Consider the following 25,242-nt stretch of genomic DNA (forward strand, 5'->3'; position numbering starts at 1 on the left):
TGTTTTCCCAAATTAAAACGGATAATTGTTGATTATAGGAAAATTTGGGTATTTAATTAATGAGCCATTTGCTTCAGTGCTGGTTTGTTGATTTGAGATGGTCTTTTAAATGTGATACAGTAATTACCTAATATTTGGAATCTTAATTTTCTCATTTGTAGTTGAAATCTATTGATGATAATTTATTAGAAAGCAGATTTAAGCAGTGGCTACAATTCCCTTTCAAAGAGATTTAAAGTGTACTGACAAGCTTGACCCAGCTCTGTATGGATTGGGCACATCATTGATCAGGAGCAACCCCCATATGGGCAAGTTCGCTTCACCCCATGCAGTGACTGGTGAGTCATTTAGCCGAGTTTATCTTAGTAGGAAAATAGTTATCATATACGAAGGCTACACACCTTGTGGTTACCTTGAGGTTTAGCTTGCAGCTAATTTGTCTTGGCATGTGCTTTATGTGGCTTTCAGTACAAGCTTCACACTAATGTATACCAGCACCTAGTTACAGTTGGGTCCTGTTTCTTTGTCTGGCAAATGTGGCCTCATACCAGGAAGCTGACTTATTGTCTTATTATGATATCTTATTGTCAGATGTACTAAATTATGTACACACACATGTTAAAACATGTATTTGTAATTATTAGCTGTCAGTCTAATTGCAATGAGTGTATAGTATAAAAAGTATGTTGGGATCCACGCATTCTGTGTGGTTGTTAGTGTCTACAGTCAAGGCTCTGAGTAAGAAACCTTGTGTTTTTAAAGCGCTGCTAGTCACAATATAAACTGTCATGGAAACCCTGTGTGACACTTGCTGTATGCTGACTGACAGACCATCTGTTATGTTATATCTCTGAAGTGCTGACTGACTCCTGGTTTGTTTTACCATAGTGTAATCCCAAGATTCATTTAGGAGACAGTTAAGTGTTGATGTTAATTCATAGTACGATATTTTTGTCCCTAGGATTTTTGATGTTCTTTCTTTATTAGTTGAATGTGATTGTTGAGGCAGTGTAGACATGTTTAATTACCAAGGAAAATGGCTGTCAACGATGATGACAGGCAGTTTTGTTTTGATACTTGGTTTTGTGTTGAATGAATGAAGCCGAAACTCTCTGCCCCCAGTGGCGAAGGAGCGCACCACACCTTCCCCTCAGGCCCTGGGCTCAGGGCCAACCTTGGAAAGGTAGTGCTAATGACTGTCGCACAAAGGCCAAATGTCTCACAGCGAAGCAGGGAGAAGCTGGCGAGACTCGGCTCACTTGATCTCGTAACTGAGTTCACTGTGTGGAGTGAATCCAAGTAGCCAGCCATAGGTGACCTGCACACCATCAACAGTGCTTTTGTAGGTGTACCCCAGCCTTCGGATTTTTTGCAGCCTCACTGACCCATCCTACATTCATCATTGTCTGCATTCTTTACCTCTTAACTTTGTCTGCTCCTCATGGGTACCCTTTTTTCTCTCAGGCCTGCAGACTTCCTTGCAGACATCTAAGTTGCGGCAGTCAAATTAACTTTTTCCCCTTACCATGATGTTAGTGGTTTGCTCATTTTCACTGAGCGTTTTAGAGCTCACACTCCCTGTAATAGTCTGCTCAAGTGCTCTTTTGATTGTCTTGCGTCCAGTGAAGCATTGAAAAATTGGCCAGAGGTCACTGATGCTCTTACTTAAGTGAATTTAGACTAGGAGCAGATACTTTATGGGCAGCATGCGGCATTGAGGACTTCATTGCACAAAAAGTGGGTTTTCTAGAGGTGAGCTCTCTGTCTCTCTCTCTCGCACTATCTCTCTCTCTCCACTGTAAGCTATTGGCTTCCTGCCCAGGTCTGCGACACTGGGGAACTGAGGAGCTGAAGTGGGCACTTCTAAAGCAGCTCCACTAAACACAGGGCCAAGGACAAAAGGTGTGTGCATGTGTTTATGTGTGTTTTACGTGTCTGTGCTCACTCCAGTGAATGAGTGGAACATGCACACGGAAAGCATCCTTTTAAGCAGAATGCAGGATCACATGCTATAGTGGTTCATCCTCTGCTGCAGGCATGTACTGTACATAAAAGGGTGTGTGTGTGTGTGTGTGTGTGTGTGTGTGTGTGTGTGTGTGTGTGTGTGTGTGTGTGTGTGTGTGTGTGTGTGTGTGTGTGTGTGTGTGTGTGTGTACACTCAGGCTGCATCCATAATGCATCCTTTTAAGTGAGGATCAGGATTATGGTTGTAGTATGGTTCATCGCCTGTTCTTTCATTTGATAGGTATAATGCTTACAACAGATAATGAGATAATTAAGCTAGATATTAAAAATTCCTTGAGAGACTGATCATTTTGAGGAAAAGCTCTTGCAGCAGCTGCTGCAGATAGAAACACATAATGAATTTGCAATCCCTACGCTCCAGCAAGAACCAAATCAATTGCTTTGACAAAGTCTCCGTGTGGCTGACACCATGACTTTGCTCTCTCGCTGGAGATGAAAGAGGCCTGACAGTTATGGAAATCGCCACAGGGAGGAACCTGTCATCAAACATGAGGTGTTGACACTTGTTGTTGTAGTTGTTGTTGTTGTTGCTGCCGTCGTCATTGCTGTTTGCAGCCCTCACATAGGCAGGCCTTTGGAGAGCGAAGCACGGTGTGAACATGTGCCATCGATGCTAGCATGGGGCTGCCACTTAATTCATCCACATTTAACTAAACTGATGAGGGGGCGGGTATGTGTTTTAGTCTGAGGACACAGCACAAGTTGAGGATGGATACAGTATTTTCAGAGTGTAGTAAAGAGACATTTTTCGCAAACATTTTTAATGCTTTTTTTTATATTGTTACCCAGTGACTGATGCTGCATTGACACCTCTTCTATTTTCATTTTTAAGGTTAAGAACACTTAATATTTGATAGCTTCCTGAGGACATGGTAGATATGACTGTGGGATGAATGCAAAACAGAGAGTTAAGTACTGATCTCTGTGTCTGTGTGTCTTTGCAAAAATTGTGTTTATCTAGTTTTGCTCATTATTATCATTGTAGTGCTGAGTTTCATCCTCACTCTTGGCGCCCTGGTTTATGTTAGAGTGCTCACTTCAGCCCAGGAGAATGAATGGCTCTTGACGTAAAGCACTGGGCCTTCTACTTCCATCCTTTTGCCGCCCTGTGGCTATGTGCACATACAAACTGAGGCACAAATGTAGTTAGACAATATACAAATAAATATAGCTACATGCCTGCATACACACCCAGCGGTAAGACACAAACACGCAATAATACCCTTCCCTGCTGTCATTCTCCCCCTTACCTTAGGGAGGAGAGCTGACGAGAGGAGAGGAGCTGGGAGTGAGAGGTTTTCTGTAAGATGTTCCCCTGGGTTCTGATGACTCGCCTGGTTTGAAAGAACTTAATGGAGTTGAACTAAGGGCTAATCAGCTGGCCAGCACGCATGGTGCTGCATTGGAGAAGAGCAGGACCCTTACAAAACCCTTCTATATAAAAATGTCACATGGGCTGTGAGGTTGTTTTTTTCCATGACCTAATATGAAAACAACAAAAGGATTATCAGAAAAACAGGCTTTATAGACATTTCACAAATAGCCACTAACCTCTACTTCCCTAACAAAAGCTATGCCGCGGCAGCCTTATATGTGGGCATAGTTCTGCGGCCAAAATATAATGAAGAGGGATAAATGTGACCGGATCCGCAAGCTCTGCGGTCATTCTGTGGACAGCATCTTTGCCACTGGGATCAATATAAACAGCATTGAAGTATTCTAGCTCTTAGCACCTTACCCTCCGCTACCTTACAATTCCCAAATTACCTTCTCTGTGTTGGCATTCACACATGAGCAGCTTGAGTGACAGTGACATTTTTATGGTACTCGTCCAGACAGCAACCACATCCGTCCCTCTGGGCCGTCTCTCTCCAAACCCCCGCTTGAGGTATCGAGCTGTTCTGCTTCCACCCAAAAAGCCCTAATATACCCACTATCAATAAGTCAGATTGACTGAACTGCAGGCACACAGAGTGAACTGTACATACAAGTCAATTCAAAACAACAGACTGTTGTAGGTTATTATGTGGAGGAGGTGGAAATCAACGTAGGAGCCTGACTAGACAGACGAATTACTGCCTCTGCTTCTAAATCAAAACTGTCTAAAATTGATTTGTTTTCCTTTCCTCACATTTCCCTCTACACTGTTCACACTGTTGATGTCCTGTTCAAGGTGCTGATAGTAGTTGTTTCTGAATCGCCATAAATCCAGTAGTATGAATAATTTGTCATTAAAATATGCCAGTCATAAGTGCTCTGCCAGACTTAGAAGACTTATCCATTCAAAATTCATTTGGAAATTCATTTGGGCACAGGATTGACGTGACCTTAAGTTGCCCCTGTCTATCCTGCACTAACATGCCCTGAGTAAAAGGGGAGAGAGGTGCTAATGTGAAGTGGAAGAGAGCCTGTGTTTTTTTTTCCCCAGTTTAATAAGTGTCAGTCAGGAGGACTCGAGGAACTCTTGCCTTAAAATTCTGAGGCAACAGCAGCCTCCTCTCCTCTCCTCTCCTCTCCTCTCCTCTCCTCTTCTCTCTATGTGCTGTTTTACTGGCTCTAATCATGTGGCCATTGTGTATGGATTTACTGCCCTCAGTGCCCCCAGGAGGGAGATTTGATTTTTTCCCCCTGCACTGGCTAATCTTTCCCTCTCACACTCTATTTTTCTTTTCTAATTCTGTCTTTCTCTCCTCCTCTTGCAGACTCAAGATGTTTTTGCTGTCGTCTCTTCCTTAATATAATCACCCTTAGTTGACAGGAAGCATGAATTTATTCTCTGGCTTTGTCGTTATTCCGTATTTCTCACTCTTTCTGACCCCATCTTCCTCTCGTCTTTTCCTTTCCTCCCACTTTGCATCACACATACTTAATTCAAACATTGCTCACAATAGTACTGACTCAAACAGCTGAAATGATTGAGTAGCGGCATGCTAAATATGCACGCATTATTGCTAAGCAATTACAGTTAAATGGCAGAATGTATTACTGACTGATTTGGTTGATGAATGTGTTTTGACTCATTGTTTACTGTTTTCCAGCCACTCTCACTCTCCTGGCTCCATGGCAGCAGCAGTGCGAGGCAGTGAGTGGTCATGTGGACGCTGCACCTTCTTAAATGCCGGCGCAGCACCTCGCTGTTCCATTTGTGAGGCACCACGCCAGAAACCTGACCTTAACCAGATCTTGCGGCTGAGCAGCACCGAGGAGCATCGCTGGGCCTGTCCTCGCTGTACCCTCAACAATCCCCAGGGATCTGGAGCCTGCTCTGTCTGCGGCTTTGGGCCATCTCCTGCCACTCACACGCCTCCTACCACCACCATAGCCGCCACTGCCAACGGCCTCCCGTCTGCTCCGACTGAACCTCCAACACCCACCCTCACGCCCACAGTTCTGCTTGAGCCCCATGGACAGCATCCAGCTAAGGAGGAAGTGCTGCGACGGTCTGAGAGCAATGGAGAGGTGAGCAGCCTGGAGGGGCAGCACTCAGGGTGGGCTTGCCCTCGCTGCACACTGCACAACACACCCGTGGCTCTGTCATGCTCTGCCTGTGGTGGGCCAAGGAAACTGTCTTTGCCTAAAATCCCCCCTGAGGCACTGGTGGTGCCTGAGGTACGCACGCCTGTGCTAGGATTTCCTGTCCACACAGCAGGGGCTGCCCCACTTCTCATAGACCTAACAGATGACTCTCCCCCAGCCCCTCCTTGCGATCCTCAAGAACCTCCCCATGTCTCCTCCCCCTTTACTTCTTTCTCCTCCCTCCAGAACAATCCTGTGCCCCGCAGCAGGAGAGAGGTGCCCCCTCCAGGGCGCCCACCGAACGCAGGCACCAGCACTCCCAGTCCCACTTCACCTTCAGCGGCCAGTGTGCCACCCCAGCCAGGCCCACAGCGGCCAGCCAAGCCCAAACATGCCCAGCCCCAGGAACCTTCATACCCGAGCAAGCGCCTCAGTATCTTGGAGGAAGAAGACCCTCAGCACCACCCACTGACCCCTCACCTTCCGGTTGCTTCCCCAGCTGCCCCCACCTGGAAGTGCCCTAGCTGCTCATTGCCCAACCCAGGTAGCTCATCTAAGTGCGAGGCCTGCCGATCATCGCGGGCTGGTGCTGACCTCATTGACCTTGTAGGCTGTGAGACGGTACGATTTACCCCGGCCAGCCCCTCCAGCCCGGACTTTAGCACCTGGGCCTGCTCCAAGTGCACCCTGCGCAACCCTACTGGTGCACCCAAGTGCTCAGCCTGTGGTTCTTCCAAGCTTCATGGCTTTCAGGAGCAGCAGCCGCCCCTGCCCCGCTGCTGTACACACTGTGGCCTCCCATCGGGGTCTGGTACTGCATCATGCTCCTGTACACCTTCTTCTTCTTCATCCTCCTCGGGTCATAAAACACGGAAACAGATCCGGAGCTTCCCTTCCTCCTCCTCTGCTATCGCTGCTTCCAACTCCTCTTCGTCCTCCACCTCAGTGAGCCTTCAAGAGAAGGTGGGACAGTGGAGCTGCCCAGCATGTACTCTGCTCAATGACATCAAGGCCAAGAACTGTGCAGCGTGCCACACGCCCCAGCAGTACCTCACCCTTCGCAAAGTGGTGAAGCCTCTGAAGAGAAGGGAGAGTATGCATGTAGAGGCCCGTCGACGAAATGACGAGGGCGAGGCCAAGGAGCTGTGGGAGAACATCGTCAGCTTCTGCAGAGAGGTAAGAGGAAAATGTTGTAGCTGGGAAACACAAAAACAAACATCAACGCTTTTATGCCACATGGTTCACGGTTAGAGACACAGTGTTACATGTCATTAGAACATTATAAGAGTCTATGGTGAGCTTTCTTATACTACCTGGACTTCTATCACTTCATAAGAACTTGCAGCTAGTAGGTTTTTCTATTGTACTGAATCTGTATTATCCTTATAGGGTGAACAAGTAAAGCCAAGCAGCAAGTTTTCATCCACAGGCAACTGTTACTGGTCATTTGTTCCCCTGCAAATATGAGTTCCGCATGTGTCACCATTTTCTTTTCATTTCCTTGAGTTTTCCTTGACTTCTTTGAGAAGTCGACGTCTGCTTATTTCAATGTGTGATGCGTCACAGGGTGCACATTGGCTTGCAGATCACAGTTCCTTCATTGTAATTCCTCTTTTTGTTACGGCTCTGGCATTGTTCCCACTCCCACAATGTCTCTAATTTCAGAGAAATGCTAATAGGCTTTGTCATTGCCTCTGTTTGCAGTTGCTTCGTTAGCTGCGTTTTAAACGACCAGCGGGTGAATCTTGGCCACCTAAATGAGCTGCAGATACAGAGCGTCTCATTTTTCTATCCAGACTACAAGCTGCCCTCGGTCACAGAGAAATCACTTCAGAAAATTCTGAAACTCTCTGTTGCAGGACTGTAACTCTTGTATCTGGAGACTCTGGGAGAGTTCTGTATTAGGAGAGTTCTTAATAGTCTCTATTGGGATGGTTTTTTTTCAAATCCTGACAGCTTAGTTTGAGTCAGACTCTATTTCCTGTCCTCCGTTGACTCTAACCACAAGTTCTTGGGAGATATTAGACTACTTAATGAAATACATTTTACTGTATAATGGCAGACCTGTCTGTGAGAGATAAAAACATTTTTGATCATTCTGAATGTAATTTCCCTTTAAAGTGAACCTAACTGCTTCCATTCGCCAAGTTATTAAAACATCAGAGCTGTGGTTCTTGTTAAACGCTCCTTTTTATATCAGTATACAGCCTGAAACTGAACATTTTCATTAAGTTGCATAACTGTCACATGGAAACAACTTGATCATTAAAGGCTTTTTTTTTTTTCTTAATAGAGAAAAGGCTAATTGTGCAATTGTGCTTTTGTAATTGCAGGCTTGTCTGTCTGTCAAAATGAGCTAAAATAATGATCCAGCGCCTCAGCATTTAATGTTCAAAGATGAGGAAACATCATGAGCTCCGATTATTGGTCTGAGTCAAATTGTCACAGCTGTTTGAGGAAACGGAGATGTCTTCCCTAGCAACTAAATTTAAGGTGTGACAACCTTTTATGTTGCTGCTTTGTATCACACCACTTCATGCTCACTTTGTCTCTGCAATGAACGTTTGATAAGCCTGTGTTATGTTGTCATGGATATTCTCAGGGCTGTCACAGGGGTTCATTTGAGACCATTTTTTAAGACGACTAACACCTCTGCTAATGAGACAAACCTGATTGGACTAATTAAACCTCAGAGAAAATGTGGGTGTTGCAGAATCCAGAACTTTTTTTATTATTTATTTATTTATTTAAAAATAAATTTTTTGGACCAAGCTTATATTTTCTGAATATATTTGGGTGTGTGTGATGCGTGCCCACTTTCTTAACCGCCATGGCACCTATCATGCCATGTTTACAATAGCATGAAGTGAGCTTTAAAATGCATTATTAATGCCTTCTTTGAAAGTCACAGGGCCCACTGCTGTGAGCGTGGGAGGGAAGTTGGCTCAGTAGGAAGGAAGGATATCGAGGTCCCTCATCCCCACCTTCCCCTCCTCTTACCTAATTTAAGTTCGACATTTAAACTACTCTTTCTTTTATCATCTTTCCCTTTTTTTTTCGACAAATATTTTAGGCCTCCTTCTCTCTAGCTCTGCCCCTCTGCACTCTTCAAAGTACTTTCCCCCTCTTCATCTCCTTTTTTATCCCATCTCCTTCATCACATCCATCCTCACATGCTCATCCTGTTCCTTTTTTTTTCTTCTTCTTCTTCCTCTCTGCTAATATCTCAAAATATGCTTTCCCCTTGCCACCCAGCGCACCCCCTCCACCTCCATCCCACCTTCTCCACATGACTGCACTCAATTCTCCAGTGTAGCAGTTAAAATGTGTGGCTGGCTGGCTGTGTGCGTGCGTGTGTGTGTGTGTGTGTGTGTGTGTGTGTGTGTATGTGTATGTGTATGTGCTAAGGTGAACACAGGGGCTGGTCTATTTTTAGCAGCAGAGCTAGAGAGGAGAGGAGCAGAAATGATCCTCTTCCCTATAGTGAATGTAATCACTAACAGCATCAACTGCTGCAGCTCGGTTTTAGGGGTCAGAGAGATGAAGGGAGGTAAAATTGGTAAGAAAGAGGCGCTAGTCTTTCTAATCCATCTCTGTCAAGGCATTAACACTTGGCAAGCATCACAGCACCGGTGGTGAAAATGTAATAATGATAAAAGCTTTTGGTTTAGCCTGTTACAAGGTGTGTGTGGGCAGTCCATTCACACAAACACGGTGCAAAGTTTCAGACCATAAGTTTTTATTTGTTTAGTTCCAGACCTGTCGGGTTATAGCAGATTGTGTTGCTGATGAAATTTACTGTAGAAGTTACTGGAGAGTTTATCCAGATTGCAGCAATCAATAAAGACCAAAAGTGAAGTGTGAAGCGTTATTGTGTAAGAAATATTATTCTCTCTTCACCTGAGTGCAGTTAATCTCTCCTGCCTCTTTGCTTTTCTACTCTCCTTGATTGGTTTTGAGAGCGAGAGGTGTGCTCTTGGTGCCAGTGCCCCAGAGCGTGTCCGCTTACTCACTGTGCCAAACGAGTAAATGCTACTAAGAGCCATCAGCGCCGCTTGTGAACTGTAAAACTCAGCATGGCTGGAACTGGTTCCTCTGTTACCTCTCCATGTCAACCTCTGATGGAGCAACAAAAAGATGCTGCATGGCAACAGATTGACTTTGATTTGTTTTTATTTTTCCTCTTAACACCACTCTATGTGCTATTTGTTGCTTGAATTTTTGCCACACTCGGGATTTTATCTGGGGTTTTGGTTTACATGTTGGATTGTAAGTTGTGACTGCCTGCAGTGACAGGTTCTCACTGCCTGTGACAGTCTTGTACATGCCAGGTTGTTCTGGGACGCTTTTGTTTTGGGTTTAATAAGTGTGGCGCTGTGAAATCCAGCTCTATAGTTTCTTGTCACCACATATTTCCAAGATCAATATGTTGTCTGTAACATGTAGATGTCTCGCTACAAGCTTACTATCCTCAGAAAAGGCCTTGTGTGGCTGCCAGTTGTGTGTAGTCTGGGAGATGCTGAAAGGCAGCAGGTTTTCTTAGCTCAGCACAGAATTGGCTGATTGCAGTCTTGGGTTTGCACGCTGGCATGTGCCCAGTGCTAGAATCAGAGACAGCAGCAGCAGGTACACTCGATGAGGACGCACAGCTAGACTTACACTGGTAGACGTCACAACAACGCAGCCTGAATTACGGGGAAATGTTTGTATATGTGCATGTTATTCATAGTCCTTACACAATCCAGAAATGTAATAGTTTGTACTTTGGTAGTAATGTTCTTTATCTTATTACTTAAATTGTTATCTAATTGTACATAATCTTACATACATTTTAATATATTATCATCATTATTATTAGTATATTGTATCTCTATGGGGATCGGCTTGTTCGTGAGGCACTCAGAAAATGAAGCATTTAGTTTGAATTAGTTCATAGATTCTGATTACTTACTTAGATTTAGACCTTGTCCCTGAAAAGACATTATCCTCATATAACATCTTTTGCGCTCTTGATGTGAATAGACTTAATTTCAGCCTGTACAGCACAGTCTTCGCCTCACAGACAGACTGCAGCAGACGACCCTGCTGATTATCTCTGTCTGTCTGTCTATAAATCTGTCAAATAACCGGAACAATTGGCTCGAATATGTCCATGATATAAGAGGTGGGTGCAACAGCAGTACCCTCTGGATGTGAAAGAAATGGGTTGAAAATATGTTGGAAGCACATGGCAGAATATCCTGGCACACACTGTGTGTACTGTTTACTAGCATCATCAGGCCCTTGTGGTTTATTCATCAACCAAAGTTCCCTTTAACCTGCAGATGAGAGAGTGAGAAAATAAGCATCTACCTGCCAAACAGTAAAGTAGTTCTCAAAATAATTAATTAAATCTTAAAACACTGAATGTAAAACTCAGCTAATGCATAGCATTGCATCAAACACCCAGCTTAGGCTAAATTTGGAGCATCAATTATCTATACCGCTTAAAGTCGCAGGAGGGCTGGAGCCAATCCCAGCTGACATTGGGCGAGGGCAGGGTACAAGCTGGACAGGTAACCAGTCTTATCACAGGTCTGACATATAGTGACAAACAGCCACTCACACCTATGGGCACTTTAAACCCAGCAATTGATGTGCTTATTTTGGACTGTGGGAGCTGAAGAACCTGGAGAGACCACAGGCAATCACAGGGAGAACAAACTCCACACAGGACATGCAGTCTCCACACAGAAAGGGGTTTGAACCCAGAACCTCTCACTGTGAGGCGACAGTGTTAACCACTGCAACACAGTGGCGCTCTAAATTTGATTGAACTATGTCCACACCTGACTCACCAGATTAAATGGAATAATGTCTGCAGATGGTCGAATGCTTGGTGGCAAGTATCTGGGCATACTAACTTATTTATGTAGCTAACCTGTATGTGGCTACCCATTAGAATTTAGAAAAATACTTTATCGTCTTAGCTTAACCAATCACGTTGTGTGTTTGAATAGCAGGGTAAAAAAATTAGGAATCATTTCTGCATTAGCACTTGCCTCATAAGAGAGAAGCCACAGTAACTACCTTACAGCTGGAGCTGTGCTCTGACACGGGCAATTTGGACTTAATGAGGCTGACTCTTTAACCTCTTGCTCACTGGTCTTGTTTTTCCTCATTACTCTATAGTCTTGTTTATGTACAGACTGTGCTCTGGGTGACTTTCATTTGAAATTTAGTCTCTGTAAGTGTTCAGGGCCAAAGCTTCTCTCTCCACCTCTGTGGTAAATCCACATTGGCCCCTAAGCCCACACAATAAAAGCCAGTACAAGGGTCAAACATAAACCAGTGAGCTACAGAATTGCTAAGCTACATGGAGACCTCGGATGGTTGGGGCTCTAAGGCACCGTCAAAGTGATTCTGTCGGGTAGCAAACACTGCATCCAGGCTACAGGATTGGATTGTGGGGCATGGCAACTAATCAATTCGCCTCACTGTGAGCCATCAGTGGGGTGCCCACAATACATCCCCCTGCCTGCCTCGCAACATAACTGTCGGAGCCCACTTCTGACACCACAAATAGGAAACCGTATAGGGTTGCGTGTGTGTGGCTGTTTGCCCTCTCAGGTTCGTACAGGAAAGTTTTAGATGGGCAGATACTGTGTCAGATTGGGTGTCTTGATCTGTTAATGTATCCATGTAGACCAGGTCCTGTGTACAGTAGAGAGGCAGCTACATTTCAGAGTGTTAAAATCCAGTGTGTCATTTTAAATGCTTGCTGCTCTGCAGAAATATGTCAGAAAGTGAAGCGCTTCAAATGTTTGAAAGCGATTTGCATGTGTGTCCTATATCCCGGCTGCTACACGGCAGCCTGCTCTCACCAGCTCCTTTGGGTGTAGATTTAGGGGGTTTTAGATAAGACATTTTCTCCTAACAATCTTCATTTCCTTACATGGAAGTCATGATGACAATATTTACAGCATTACACAGGTTCAGTTGTCCCACTCTTTTGTCTCCCTCATCACTTCTCCCTCCACCCTGTTCTCTCCCTCTCGTCCCTGTTCAGAACGCTGTGAACTTTGTGGATGACAGTTTCCCCCCGGGACCTCGCTCCGTGGGATTCCCAGAGGGCGACAGCGTCCAGCAGCGAATCAAAAAATGGCTGCGCCCCCACGAGATCAACTGCAGCAACTTCAAAGACCGAGGCGTCAAGTGGTCCGTCTTCCGCACGCCACGGCCCTCCGACATCCTGCAAGGCCTGCTCGGAAACTGCTGGTGAGTCGTCAGAACCGAACACAACGACGCGTAGGACACTAATCAGCCTAGATAACTAGGAATGATCTAGAGACAGACAATTCATTTACAACAAGTCTTTGAAAAAGCACACGGAAATATGCCCTGATTAATGCTTTGACCCAGGACAAACGAGAATAGCTGAAAATCCCCAAAGTAGAAGGAAATGTTTTATTCCATTCAGTCTCTGTGAGAGGTCAGATGAATATAAAACAGACAACAGATAACACTTCAGGTCTGTGTGGTTTTTCTGTGAGTCTGCTTTAGATGAACACTGCAGCCTGAAGCAAGGAGAGAGAGAGAGCGATGGAGACAGTGACAGAGAGGCAGTGAAACAATAAGTAAAGAAAGAGAAAGCGAGAAACTTAAAAAATTGGGAGACAGAAAAAGAAGGTAGCGAGGATTAAATGACTGAGAGAGCAGGCTAGAGCTGGACAGATGTACGGATACACCTGACAGGGAGATTATTCACAGGAATGTGGGTCTGGACACATGCTTTATCTCCCTGCCCTTGTTCTGTGTGTCCTTTGGGGTGCGCGTGTGTGTTGCCATACACCCCCCCCCTACACACACACACACACACACACACACACACACACACAAAGAGCAGTCAGTCAAAAGTTGTCCCAATACAACTTTTCACTTCATCACCAGCACACACAGCTTATCAAAAATAACCCTCCCCAGAGAGGAATCCTCTCACTCGCAACAGGATGTAACCCAAATCCTTCCTCTTAGGCTGCATCTCTCTCATTCTCACTCTCACTCTGTCTCTAATACACACACACACACACACACACACACACACACACACACACACACACACACACACACTTGTTCTAATAAACCAGCAAACAGGCCCCAGCTCCCGCCAGCCAGCCAATGACAGCAGAAGAAAGTAGTGCCAATCACCCTTGTCCTTGAGTACAGCCGTGATACAAGCTGACATTAGAGTCACATTATGGCACGGCTAATTGGATTTTCATTTGATTCTTTGTAGCCGATTTGGTTTTTCATCAGTGACAGAATGGGCTGATCGGCCTCGCTCAGCTGCCACTTGAACAGATGGAATATAGCTTTAATAATACGCATTTCCAGCCCCACATAAAAGAGTTTCAGTCTTTAAATGGTTTCTGTGCTAACACACATCGACGGGTGGATTGAAAGTGATATTTCTTAATTCTGTAGATATAGTGGCAGCAATACCGGTGGCAAAAGTAGCTTCTCAGTTAGGTAGATTTTAGTTGTGTTGTTAATACGGGGGTCAAAATACTGCATGTGCAAAATTAGTGGTAAGTCAGCAGCGCACAAAGAGAAATATTTTTAGCTCATTGTCCCAAAACCTCCTCTGTTTGTAGGTGTTTCATCAGTATTGTATGATCTCTTTCTACATTTTCTGATGAACTAATGTTCACTTTAAGAAACATTCCTTTTAAGTTGGATCCTTGTGTCCCCAGCCGCATCATTTTTGTGCGGGGAATTAGCATATTGTGATGTAGCTGGATTTTTGATTAACTAATTTCTGTGGCAAGCTAATTAGAGGAGCCAGTTTGTCTTTGCTGCAGGGTGAATTAACAGTAATGGGGAGGTAACCAGAAGGCACAGAAGCTTGACTCATCAAATGTGATTGATTTTCAATGAGCGCTAATTATGTATTAAAAAAAAAATCATAACTTTTCATAACTGCTCAAGGTATCTTGCGGAAAAGGATGTTTTAATTCCAGATTTAGAGGCTTCTTGTGAGTCTGTTTCTTTTTTCTCTCCGATTGCGCCTGTCAGTCGACATTCCTTATCCCTGCCCGTCTGTTTGAATCCAGGCGCCCATTCAGCCATCTACCTGTCCGTCACAATCCGGTGATCATTTATGTCTTTTATTCTCCACCCGTTTCACTGCTTAATTCACATTGTCGTTGCACTTTGTTTCAGTCACATCCTCTCATTCACCCATCGGTCCGCCCTGATCCGACATTTCATTTTCCAGTTCATTGAGTTTTATCTCTCTCCAGGTTCCTGAGCGCGCTGGCGGTGCTGGCGGAACGTCCAGAGCTGGTGGAGAGGGTGATGATCACCAGGACCATCTGCCCAGAGGGGGCCTACCAAGTTCGGTTATGTAAAGACGGGACGTGGACGACTGTGCTGGTGGACGACATGCTGCCCTGCGATGATTATGGCTACCTCCTCTTCTCCCAGGTCAGACATTTGGGGACTCCTGTAGGGAGGGATACACTGTTAAGGTCAGTGAGGTTGCATCTGAAAGAGATAGGAAAAAAAACTCATCATCTGATGCACACGGACTTGCAGCGTTAATTTATTTGATTCACAAACCATTGTAAACCATCAAGGTAACAAAACATGTAGTGGATTTTTGACTGAACATAAACTCTTTGATGTGTCTGTAAACAGTGCGTCATGAAGCCACATTCACCTCATTAATTGTTGCAGCCTTACAAGAATGTTATATTAACTTCTTAATATTAGAGTTCAAGATAATTCATTATCTAGCTTTTTATCACGAGCATGTCTCAGAGGACCCCACAGAGGGGGAACGTACCTAGAGGTCTAATTAATCAACAGTCAATTTCAGGACAAATTAAGTACTGCATTATGCAACAAATAAAGCAGAGGGAAACCAAGACAGGCGCACAGACATGCTGGAGAGGCATACTATATAACATCATATCTTTCTACATACTGCACCACTAATCTTAGATTGTCAAAGAAGCCGAGGAGTAAAAGAAAAAAATGTAAAAAATGCTTCAACAAAACCATCAAAGAAGTGTGGCGTTATGAAAAAAAATGTGGTTATCCTGTTCAGAAACCTTTTGAACATTTGAGTCATAGCCAACACCTTAAAACTAGCGTCACAGCAAAGATAACATCCTGTTTCAAATGTCAGTGAGCCGTACCCTGGTTCACACTTGACTAAATATTTCCTCCTTCTCTTTCCCATCTTTTTAGGCCCAAAGGAAGCAGTTATGGGTGGCGCTGATTGAGAAGGCCCTGGCCAAACTCCATGGCTCCTACTTTGCCCTGCAGGCAGGGCGCGCCATCGAGGGTCTGGCCACGCTGACGGGGGCTCCCTGTGACTCACTCATGCTCCAGGTCAGCTCCACCAACCCCCGGGAGGAACCTATTGATACAGACCTCATCTGGGCCAAGATGCTCAGCTCCAAAGAGGCTGGGTAAGAGAAAGAAGAAATATTTTTGTGTGGAATTAGAGAATGAGGAATTTTTTTTTAGCTTGCTTTTCTTTCTTTCTGTTTCTGTTACTCTCCACTGTGTTCTGTTAAACAACAGAACACATACACACAGTACCTGTTCAATAGATTGGTATATTCTTGTGCGAACATTTGGAAGACTCTGAATCAATATTCACAATAATCACAACTACAAACACTCAGGTTCTACAAGGCTACTAAGGTGCTAATTTGCAGCATATGTCAGTAATGAAAGAGCTCTGCTAATCAGCTCTTTGATACGTGAGCTTTCAAAGCAACATGAAACAGCTAGCAGAGCTGCGAAGGGGCCAAATCATCTGTGGCCAAACTGCAGGTCCATCTGTCAGAAAAGCTGCAGCATTTCATCTAGCAAAAGGGAAAATAATGACAACATGTCTGGAAAATAAGGACAATATATATATTATATATAACAGAGACAAGGTTCATCAGAAAAAGGGGCAGCAATTACAAATCAACAGGAGTATGTTTGACATATGGATAAATAACTGATGTTTGTATGTAACCGACTTCGTCAGAAAAAAGAAAGAGGTTTGATTTTTATTCTGAGGCTTTTCTGGTCAGATAAAGATTTAATAAGCCAAGAAATTATGAACTTACTTAACTATGTAAAACAGAAAAGTTGAAATTACTTTGCACGGAACTTAAGTTACCTCCCTTGGGCTTAGGGGCCAATGTGGCTGCATGGTCACAACAGTATGTGACACTGCAGTGAACCCTTTGTGTCGCCCTTGTCTGTCAGGTTTCTGATGGGTGCATCTTGCGGAGGAGGCAACATGAAGGTAGACGATGTTGTCTATGAGTCTCTGGGTCTGAGGCCTCGACATGCGTATTCCATCTTGGACGTACGAGATGTCCAGGGTTACAGGTATGGTTGTCTTTTTGTTTCCATTCTGACCCCTTGGTGTTTGTTCTGAGTCATGATTTCTTAGAAATGTTCATATTTTTAAAATTGGCGACTGTAACGTAAACCGATGCAGATATCATAAGTATCTGGGAGAGTCCTTTATTTCTGTGTTAAATGATGTAGAAAATAATATTTAAAGCAAAAAACCGAAATGAGAAACAGAATGGGGGAACACAGCTCCACCACCCCCGACTCTGTAAGTCCCATTCCACTTACAAAAGATGTGTAATGTAGTTGTCTCAAGGCTGAAACTGCTTAATTCCTCCTGGTCCTCCAACTCCATCTCCCATTCACAACTGATGTATATTTTATAGTCAGAACCAATAAATCATACAGTAGGTTGCACTGGCATTGGAAAGATTTTGTTCACTCATTTAAAAAACATATTCATAAACAAGTCTTGCCTCAAATTTAAAGTTAGATGTTATATATTATAAACATTGATGAAAAGGTGTAGAATTGATTGAACAGATGCATTCTTTGTGAACGTATAAATGATTGACAGGTAGGTGGGGAATGGGGCTTGGTACAGAACAGTTTCATCACTTTGATCAGGGGAGCATTGTGAGTCCACACAATGGAGGCTTCTTCGGTCTTACCTGTGAGAGGAAGTTGTGAGTAGCCTCAAATCCCAGATGTAATTTGCTCAAGAGCCACACACAGCCACTTTAATTTACTGCCATAAAGCAATCGGAGTGGAAGATTGGGCCACAGCGCTTGATCTAAAATGAGTTGGAGTCCTCCTGCTAGGAGCCCGAGGAGATGAAAAGCAGCTTGGAAACTGTGATTCACCTGCATTTTTTTTTTTTTTTGGAAAGTGGGGACTCTGCACTATGGTTTTCTATTACACCTCCTAAGTTTTTCACTGTAGGGAGGACGCTGTGAAATGAAATGGGTTGTTAAAAAGTAGCCAGTCATCCATAAGAGGAGCAATATGAGTCTGCAGAGATGGAGATGCTGCGTTGATTGAAAGCTGTTGTCACTTTAACTGGAACATGTATTCAGCTCTCCCTGCCTGTCATTCTTTGCCCGTACTTCAGGTTGCTGCGGCTGCGTAACCCGTGGGGTCGCTTCTCGTGGAACGGCAGCTGGTCGGATGAATGGACAGACTGGCCACAACACCTGCGGCATGAGCTCATGGCTCATGGCAGCAGTGAGGGCGTCTTCTGGATGGAATACACCGACTTCATAAAGTAAGAGACAAGTTTACACAATATAATGTGATCTACTGAGACCAGTGATTTTTTTTTTTTTTTTTTTTTTTCTTTTTTTGGGCTACCTCAGGAAACAGTTGGTCTGAATGAGTTTCATTATAAACTCTGCAGAATGAGATACATTAAACTACTCAGCTTATTTTCACCAAGACCAGTGGCACCACAGTATCTTCAAGTGATAACCCACAAGTTGCAATTTGTAGAAGGGAATCACATCTTAAAGTAACTCAATCTTATTCATTCACTGGCTCATTCTTGGTTTGCCTTTCTGCCCCCAGAGGCCCTCAGGAGTCATGGCGGCATCTGAACTGGGATATTTTGTCAACATAAATTACCATTGCTCTTGCATACGACTTCACAGTCGATATCTGAGCCCACTGCAATGATGGACTGCTTATTAAATATTAGCCATGGTGACTGTGGCCGCTAACGCTACACTTACCTACTTCTTTTGTGTATTCCAGACACTCCACTGTTGAACACGTAAAATGCATGACTTCCTGAGAGGGTTTATCCCAGGAAAGATCTACCCAGCACCGGCTGTTTTGAATAGCAAATGTCAAAGCTTTTGTTAACTGAGTGCAGGTGAACTGACTCTCAAAATCTCCTTTAAGTGCGCAGTAATGGACGCACATAATGTTTGATGGATGGCTTCGTAGTCTCATGCCTCTGCGGATGTTACTGACCATCTGGTATTGACACCAAACTGAATGACAGCATTTTTTGTTGTTGTTGTTTTTAGTGCATTGTGTTTGTTGACAAGCGCATCATACAATGTTTCCCACACCATGGCGTTATTATGGAACTGTGTTTGTTTTGTTTTTTGTTTGTTTTGTTTTTTTGTGGTTGCGTTGGTTGCCAGGGATTTGGCAGGCAAAGACTAAGACTTGTTATGGCTCGTAATGTGTTTTGTCATATTAGATTAATCCTGTCATTCAGTTGCACACAGCATCAAGTCTTGACTAGTAGTAGTTTTCTACTTTCATCTTTACACAAAATGGCCATTTCATCAGCCAGTGACCTCATAGAGGTCAATAAACAATGTTGCCTGTAACAATTTGATTGAAAACAAAACTGAAAGTAATCTGAAACAGAATGGAGAGTCTGTGCCCGGGACTGAAGCAACCATAATGCGACAGAATGGAAAGCAGAAAACTGAACTGAATTACAGCCTTAAAATCACTCAAAAGCAAAAAATCTAATAAAGTAAAAAACAAGAATCAGTGTGACCTATCACCAAAAACATTTCACTAAGTGTTTATATTTTGTGTAACTAACCTGATTTTACACTACCACAAAGTGAACCCAGAGCCGCACTTGGCTAGAAAATGTTTTTTAGCGAACCGACAGATCAGTGCATGTTGTCATAAAGTCCGCCAGGTCAGTAGGTTCATCTAAAGATAAATTATGTGTCAGCCAGTGTGTTATTCATGTCGCTCCTGTCTGAACAAAATGTGGCTTTCCTCCTGAACGACTCCAACCTGAAAAATTTGTTTAGGGTAGATGACAATCCCATCTGTCTTCTGGGTGTTTGTCGTTGTCTCTGACAGTAAAATAATCTCTCAATTTTGCTCTATATGACAAACCCACAGGCTGTGACTGCCCCAAGCTTGTGTCGGTGTGGATAAAGAAAAAGTGCTCAGCTTGTTGGACGATTTACACCCTTACATTGATTCATGTGCATCAAGTGGACAAATAGGACAGATGCTGATTATTCATTTCAAAAAGATTATTATAAAGCATTAAGAAATAAAAGATTTCAGCAGCAGACACATTTGTCTCTGATCAAAATCTACTGTAAAACTTCAACATACCTTCCACTTCTTACTCTCTGTTCTTCTCAATTGTCAAGAAGACAAAAGCAGGATGTAAGACAGTTGTCAGACTGAGGTTAAAAAGTGATGAAAAAATGAAAAAGACTGAAAGTGAGGAACACAATCTCTCTCGGGGACTCCGTCTTTGAATAAGGAGGTCTGATATGTAAGCAAGGTAAATGGTGTTTGTACAGCAGCACACTCAGAGGCTATGCTAATGTTAAAGAGGTGCTTGTGATGCATGCAAATAGACTTGGCTCATGACAGCATAAAGGAGGACAAATGTCCTTACACTGGAAACATAGAGGGTTTTTTGTTGATGCCATGCTGTATACAGACTAAAGAACGCTCTCCCCTTTCTGCTTTCTCCTCCCACAGGTACTTTGACTCGGTGGACATCTGTAAGATCCACTCAGACTGGCAGGAGGTGAGGCTGCAGGGCTGCTTCCCCAGCAAAGCCAGCGGGCCGGTCACTGTCACAGCCCTCACTGTGCTGGAGAGGACGGCACTGGAGTTTGCTCTCTTCCAGGAGGGAAGCAGGTAGAGTCATCAGACAACAGCTTTTAGTCCTCTCCTGTTTTTTCTTGTTTCCTTTGCTCTAACCCATCCATCCCTCTACCTCCTCAGGCGTTCAGACACAGCCGACAGCCACCTGCTGGACCTGTGCATCATGGTGTTTCGCGCCTCCTTCGGCAGCGGCAACAAGCTGACCCTGGGCCGCCTATTGGCCCACAGCAAGCGAGCGGTGAAGAAGTTTGTCGGCTGCGATGTGATGCTGGAGCCGGGGGAATACGCTGTTGTCTGCTGCGCCTTCAACCACTGGCAGATGAATGTCAGCGCGACAGGAGGTCCAGCAACACCTAGTAGGTGTACAGATGCAGATGTTTACTCATCATTAACAGAAGCTTTCGGTTGACCTCACCTGTTAGTTTGTGTCTGAAACTAGTTTTTCTGAAGTACATCACTGTGTCCTTCTCAAAGTCTCCAGCCCTACCAGTGGAGCAGCACGGCGGCCCAGCCAGGACTTCCCCGGCTACATCCTCGCCATCTATAGCTCCAGACAGGTGATGGTGGAGCAGGTTGAGGCGACCGCCACCACGCTGGCCGATGCCATCATACTCCTCACGGAAAACAAAGGGGAAAGACACGAGGTGAGACACACTCATTTCAGAACAAGCACGGTTGCAATGAAACAACCCATACATCTGTTAAATATGTGTAACTGTATCCTCGCTCCATAGATTTTGTCTAGCTACACACACACACACACACACACACACACACACACACAAACAGGTTTCATCTTTGAATATGATATATATGCTTGTAAAGCCGTAGAACACTTGCAGCTCTGCTAGCCACTTTGAGATAACACTAGATTCCCTCAGCAGAGCCCCGAATCCTATTTTGCCTTTACACATGCAAGTGTGTGCACATTATCTAACCCACACGAACAGACACACACACACACACACTCACTCACTTGCACCAAAGGAAACAAATTATTCTTGCTCTCCTGAACAGCGCTTTCCTACAAGTGCTGTCACATTGGCTAGTATTTTAGAGGATGACAGAGCTTTTTAAACACTTGAGATCATCTTTGTTAAATCATTCAGCTCTGCAGCTCTCCAGGAATTCGTCGCTCAAATACGGTGGGCCGATCGCTCCAGATAGTACGGCAGCCACTACACTTGTTGTGTTTAACAATATGGTTATATATGGAAATATGTTTTTGGAGATATTAAAAAATAATTTGACCAGTCCTGAGTCATGGAAAAAGAGCTACATACATGTCTTGCTGACAGATATTTTTTTTAGTTACAGTGGGATTCATGGACGGATGTTACTGAGGTGAAATGACAGCGGTCACTGCATGAGGGATGAAAGTCGTTTCACCTTCAGAGAGAATTGTTACTGTGAATGCAATATGCAGTGTTTTAGCATTTTAACACTGTTACAAAATACTGCTGGTACTGATATTATCTTTACAATGCAGATACAATGTAGTTAGAATCTGAAACATCAATGTCGGTAACTGGTACCAGTTCGTCAAGGACCAAGGTTTCTTTTTTTCCTTTTTTTTGCTCTGTCATTTGATAGTCCTACTGTCAGAAATCTAGCAGACTTTCTGCACATAGTAACCTCAATAGAGCAGAATGCAGTGTTGCCATGAGGTATGAAGAATATGAAACTTATTTTTCACTTGTGTTTTTTCCCCCGCTATTAGAAGAAATATCGCTCTCTTCACCCACATCAGCCTGGGGTGCACTGTATATGCAGAAATATGGGGATATATATAGAATACCAATCCCAGAACGCCCCCAAATTGGAGGGAAAGCAGCACAATATGGCCCAAAAAGTTTCAAGCTGGTAGGAAACACAAGCTGACTTTAGCTGAATGTTACATCTTTCCTATTGTCTGTGGTTCCTCTTTCACTTCATGGAGCCATATGATCGTTACGTTTCAGGCACCAAAGTTGTTTATGTTCGCATCAGATACGACCATCTGTAACACTAGATGGTCTATATAACCATTTAGCACTAATTTCATCTGCATAGACCTTCGCTGACCACTAACTGTTCAGCCCAGTTAATCGAAATATTATCAAAATTGCAATATCCGAATGGCAGGAGCTGCAATTCTTTTTTTTTTTTTTTTAGAGATAAAGACATACCATATACGAAAATTACCATTCTCACTGAAATCGTGACTCATATCACAATCCCAATATCTGCTAAAATATTATCTTTTTTTCCATATAATTCAGCCCTGCCACTGCATGCTTGCTAATACAGCACTACCTGCTTTCAGCCACTTTAACTCCTGTCACCTTCCTCGCTCTCTTGTGTGTATTAGCATTTAGAACGTGTGAAAATTAGGCTCTGTGGGGGGCCTGAGAGGATTATTGTTGCAATAAATGTTTAAACCCTTGTGCTGAGTGTGCTGACTGAACCTATAACAACAACCTGTAGGCCTCGTTAACATCACGACTGTATGATCTATGTACATTTTCAGCTTTATTTTTTCTTCTCAGGGCCGTGAAGGCATGACGTGCTACTACCTGACCCACGGCTGGGCGGGGCTCATCGTGGTGGTGGAGAACCGCCACCCCAAATACTACCTCCACGTCTCCTGCGACTGCACTGACAGCTTCAACGTGGTGTCCACACGCGGCAGCCTCAAGACCATCGACAGCGTACCGCCTTTGCACAGGTCCGCACTTGTACCCCGTTCTCTCTCTTCTTCACATACACACAACTCTGAAAGCTATATATTGCCTTGGTAGGAATCACATGAATAGATAACAAGTGAGGAGATTAAATGCTCTGGGAACATTCGGTACAGGTGCAGCAAACATCCACCCATTTAGACGATTATATCTTTACATACACACTTATATAAACGCAGTGATGCCGGAGGATTAGCGCTCTATGTTTCTTAATAATCTTCCTCAGGCTGGTCTCAGCACAGTTGTAGCTGCTTTTGTTTTCTGTTGATCCCAATTTACGCTGCCCTTTAAAGACTTGAAAAATATTATGGGTAGATGCACACCTGCAGAATCGAGTATGATGTAGCTGTTCACACGTCATTAGGTTTCTCTGAATTTAGGTTCTTTGGACGTATACTGTGTGAACACTTCAGTCTCACAGACACATTACTGCACATTAATGCAAATTTACGGCCTTATCCCTTCGTAGTTATGTGCCGCATAATAGGAAACTGTAAAAAGTCACCATGCATGAGAACCATGTCGTTTTCTCATCTAACAAGAACATTATGTCAATGCACTTGATAAAAACACTTAGAGCTGCATTATCTCAGTCAGACTGTCTGATGTTCTTACCCACTCACTTTATACAGTCAATACACTTTATAATAAGTGAAAATTGGAAATCGTATTTAGGACATGATGTAATTGTCACTGGATATTTTTTTCACCATATGTCACGATCAACCAATCCTAGCTTTTACTTTTTTGAGCAACTGTTAAACAGTCCCCAGGCGTTTTTAGGGACTATATGAAATTGTTATAAAGGGTCAGAAAAATAATTTTTTGGGAGAGCAGTGAAGGGTCTTTTAACTTTTTCTCATCCCACATTTATTGTCAAGTTCAGTCTTCCCTTGTGAGATTTATTTTTAGAAAATGTAAATATATATTTGAATGAAATAGTTACACCAAAAAGATCTACAGCAGTATTTTGGAGATAAGGGGAGGCTCCCAAAAAAATATTAATAATGCTGGGGAAGACTTTGTTGTTCTAAAATATAATATAATTTTCAAAAATATAATATAAGATTAAACCCACCCTCCTCACCCTAATCATTTTCATACACTCCCTTACTTTACTGCATCATACACAATTCACAACTGAAGAGAATCATATTTATATTCAGAATGCTCAACATGTCCTTGACTGAGGCTCAAAAGGCCCAAAAGTGGAGGTGTCTCTCAGCACCTCAGTGTTGTTTGCAACCCTCTCTGTCCCCCCCTGCAGGCAGGTGCTGGTTGTGCTTTCACAGCTGGAAGGAAACGCTGGCTTCTCCATCACACACCGCCTGGCTCATCGCAAGGCAGCCCAGGCCTCTTTGGGAGACTGGACCCCCACTAAAGCCACCCACAGCCCGCAGCTCACCCCGGACATTGATGGCCTGCACCGGCCCAGGCCACTATGACCACCGCCCACTCTACCCTGTACATACACAGACTCTAATCCAATGAACTGTCAGACCACTGGAAAACCAGGCCAGGGTGGTCGAGTGGTGTGTGCAGCCCAAAAACACGGAGAGAGATGTGTATTTGTGTATTTTTGGATGAACACACACCTGAATGTAAAGCATGAATGGGCAGCATTTATGTGCTCTCCTCCTAATGCTCCTTAAATGCTAAAGTTTTCATCCGGCCCTCACGAGTTCTGTCCCTTGCCAAGTGGATGTGCCATGTCAGGATGAAATGAGGGAAGCAGGCCACGTAGAGTGACCAAGACGTACTCACAAAACGATGATTCACCCGGGCATCTAACAGGATCCACTTCAGGCTACTTTAAATTCTGGAGGTTTTTTTTTTTTTGTACAAGCGCTGTATGTGGAACAGATGTCAGCCCTCGGTTTCACATGCTCGGAGACGACCCTGCTTTCACTGAGCTTCGCAAAAGCCAGGGTGGAGTGCTGTAACTACTGAGCCATTTGCCGGCCCACAACCTATGAGCCAATCACCTGCAACGATCAGACACCCCACCCCACATCCCCCCCACCC

The 25,242-nt window shown here is 43.9% G+C and overlaps 1 protein-coding gene across 2 annotated transcripts in view; it reads left to right on the forward strand.

The window, feature by feature from the left end:
• Nucleotides 1-24,667, forward strand: part of capn15 (calpain 15) — a 35,224-nt gene extending 10,557 nt beyond the window's left edge. For both annotated transcript variants that reach the window (XM_056366124.1, XM_056366123.1), the window contains exons 2-12: nt 5,064-6,717; nt 12,590-12,798; nt 14,823-15,006; nt 15,775-15,998; nt 16,795-16,920; nt 18,000-18,152; nt 20,366-20,527; nt 20,615-20,850; nt 20,969-21,138; nt 23,023-23,201; nt 24,485-24,667. In XM_056366124.1, the coding sequence (XP_056222099.1) occupies nt 5,086-6,717; nt 12,590-12,798; nt 14,823-15,006; nt 15,775-15,998; nt 16,795-16,920; nt 18,000-18,152; nt 20,366-20,527; nt 20,615-20,850; nt 20,969-21,138; nt 23,023-23,201; nt 24,485-24,662 (3,453 nt within the window). In that variant the 5' untranslated portion in view covers nt 5,064-5,085 and the 3' untranslated portion in view covers nt 24,663-24,667. The remainder of the gene's footprint in view (nt 1-5,063; nt 6,718-12,589; nt 12,799-14,822; nt 15,007-15,774; nt 15,999-16,794; nt 16,921-17,999; nt 18,153-20,365; nt 20,528-20,614; nt 20,851-20,968; nt 21,139-23,022; nt 23,202-24,484) is intronic.
• The last annotated feature ends 575 nt before the right edge of the window (nt 24,668-25,242 follow it).

This window comes from Seriola aureovittata, chromosome 21, assembly GCF_021018895.1.
Source record: "Seriola aureovittata isolate HTS-2021-v1 ecotype China chromosome 21, ASM2101889v1, whole genome shotgun sequence".
Lineage (NCBI taxonomy): Eukaryota > Metazoa > Chordata > Actinopteri > Carangiformes > Carangidae > Seriola > Seriola aureovittata.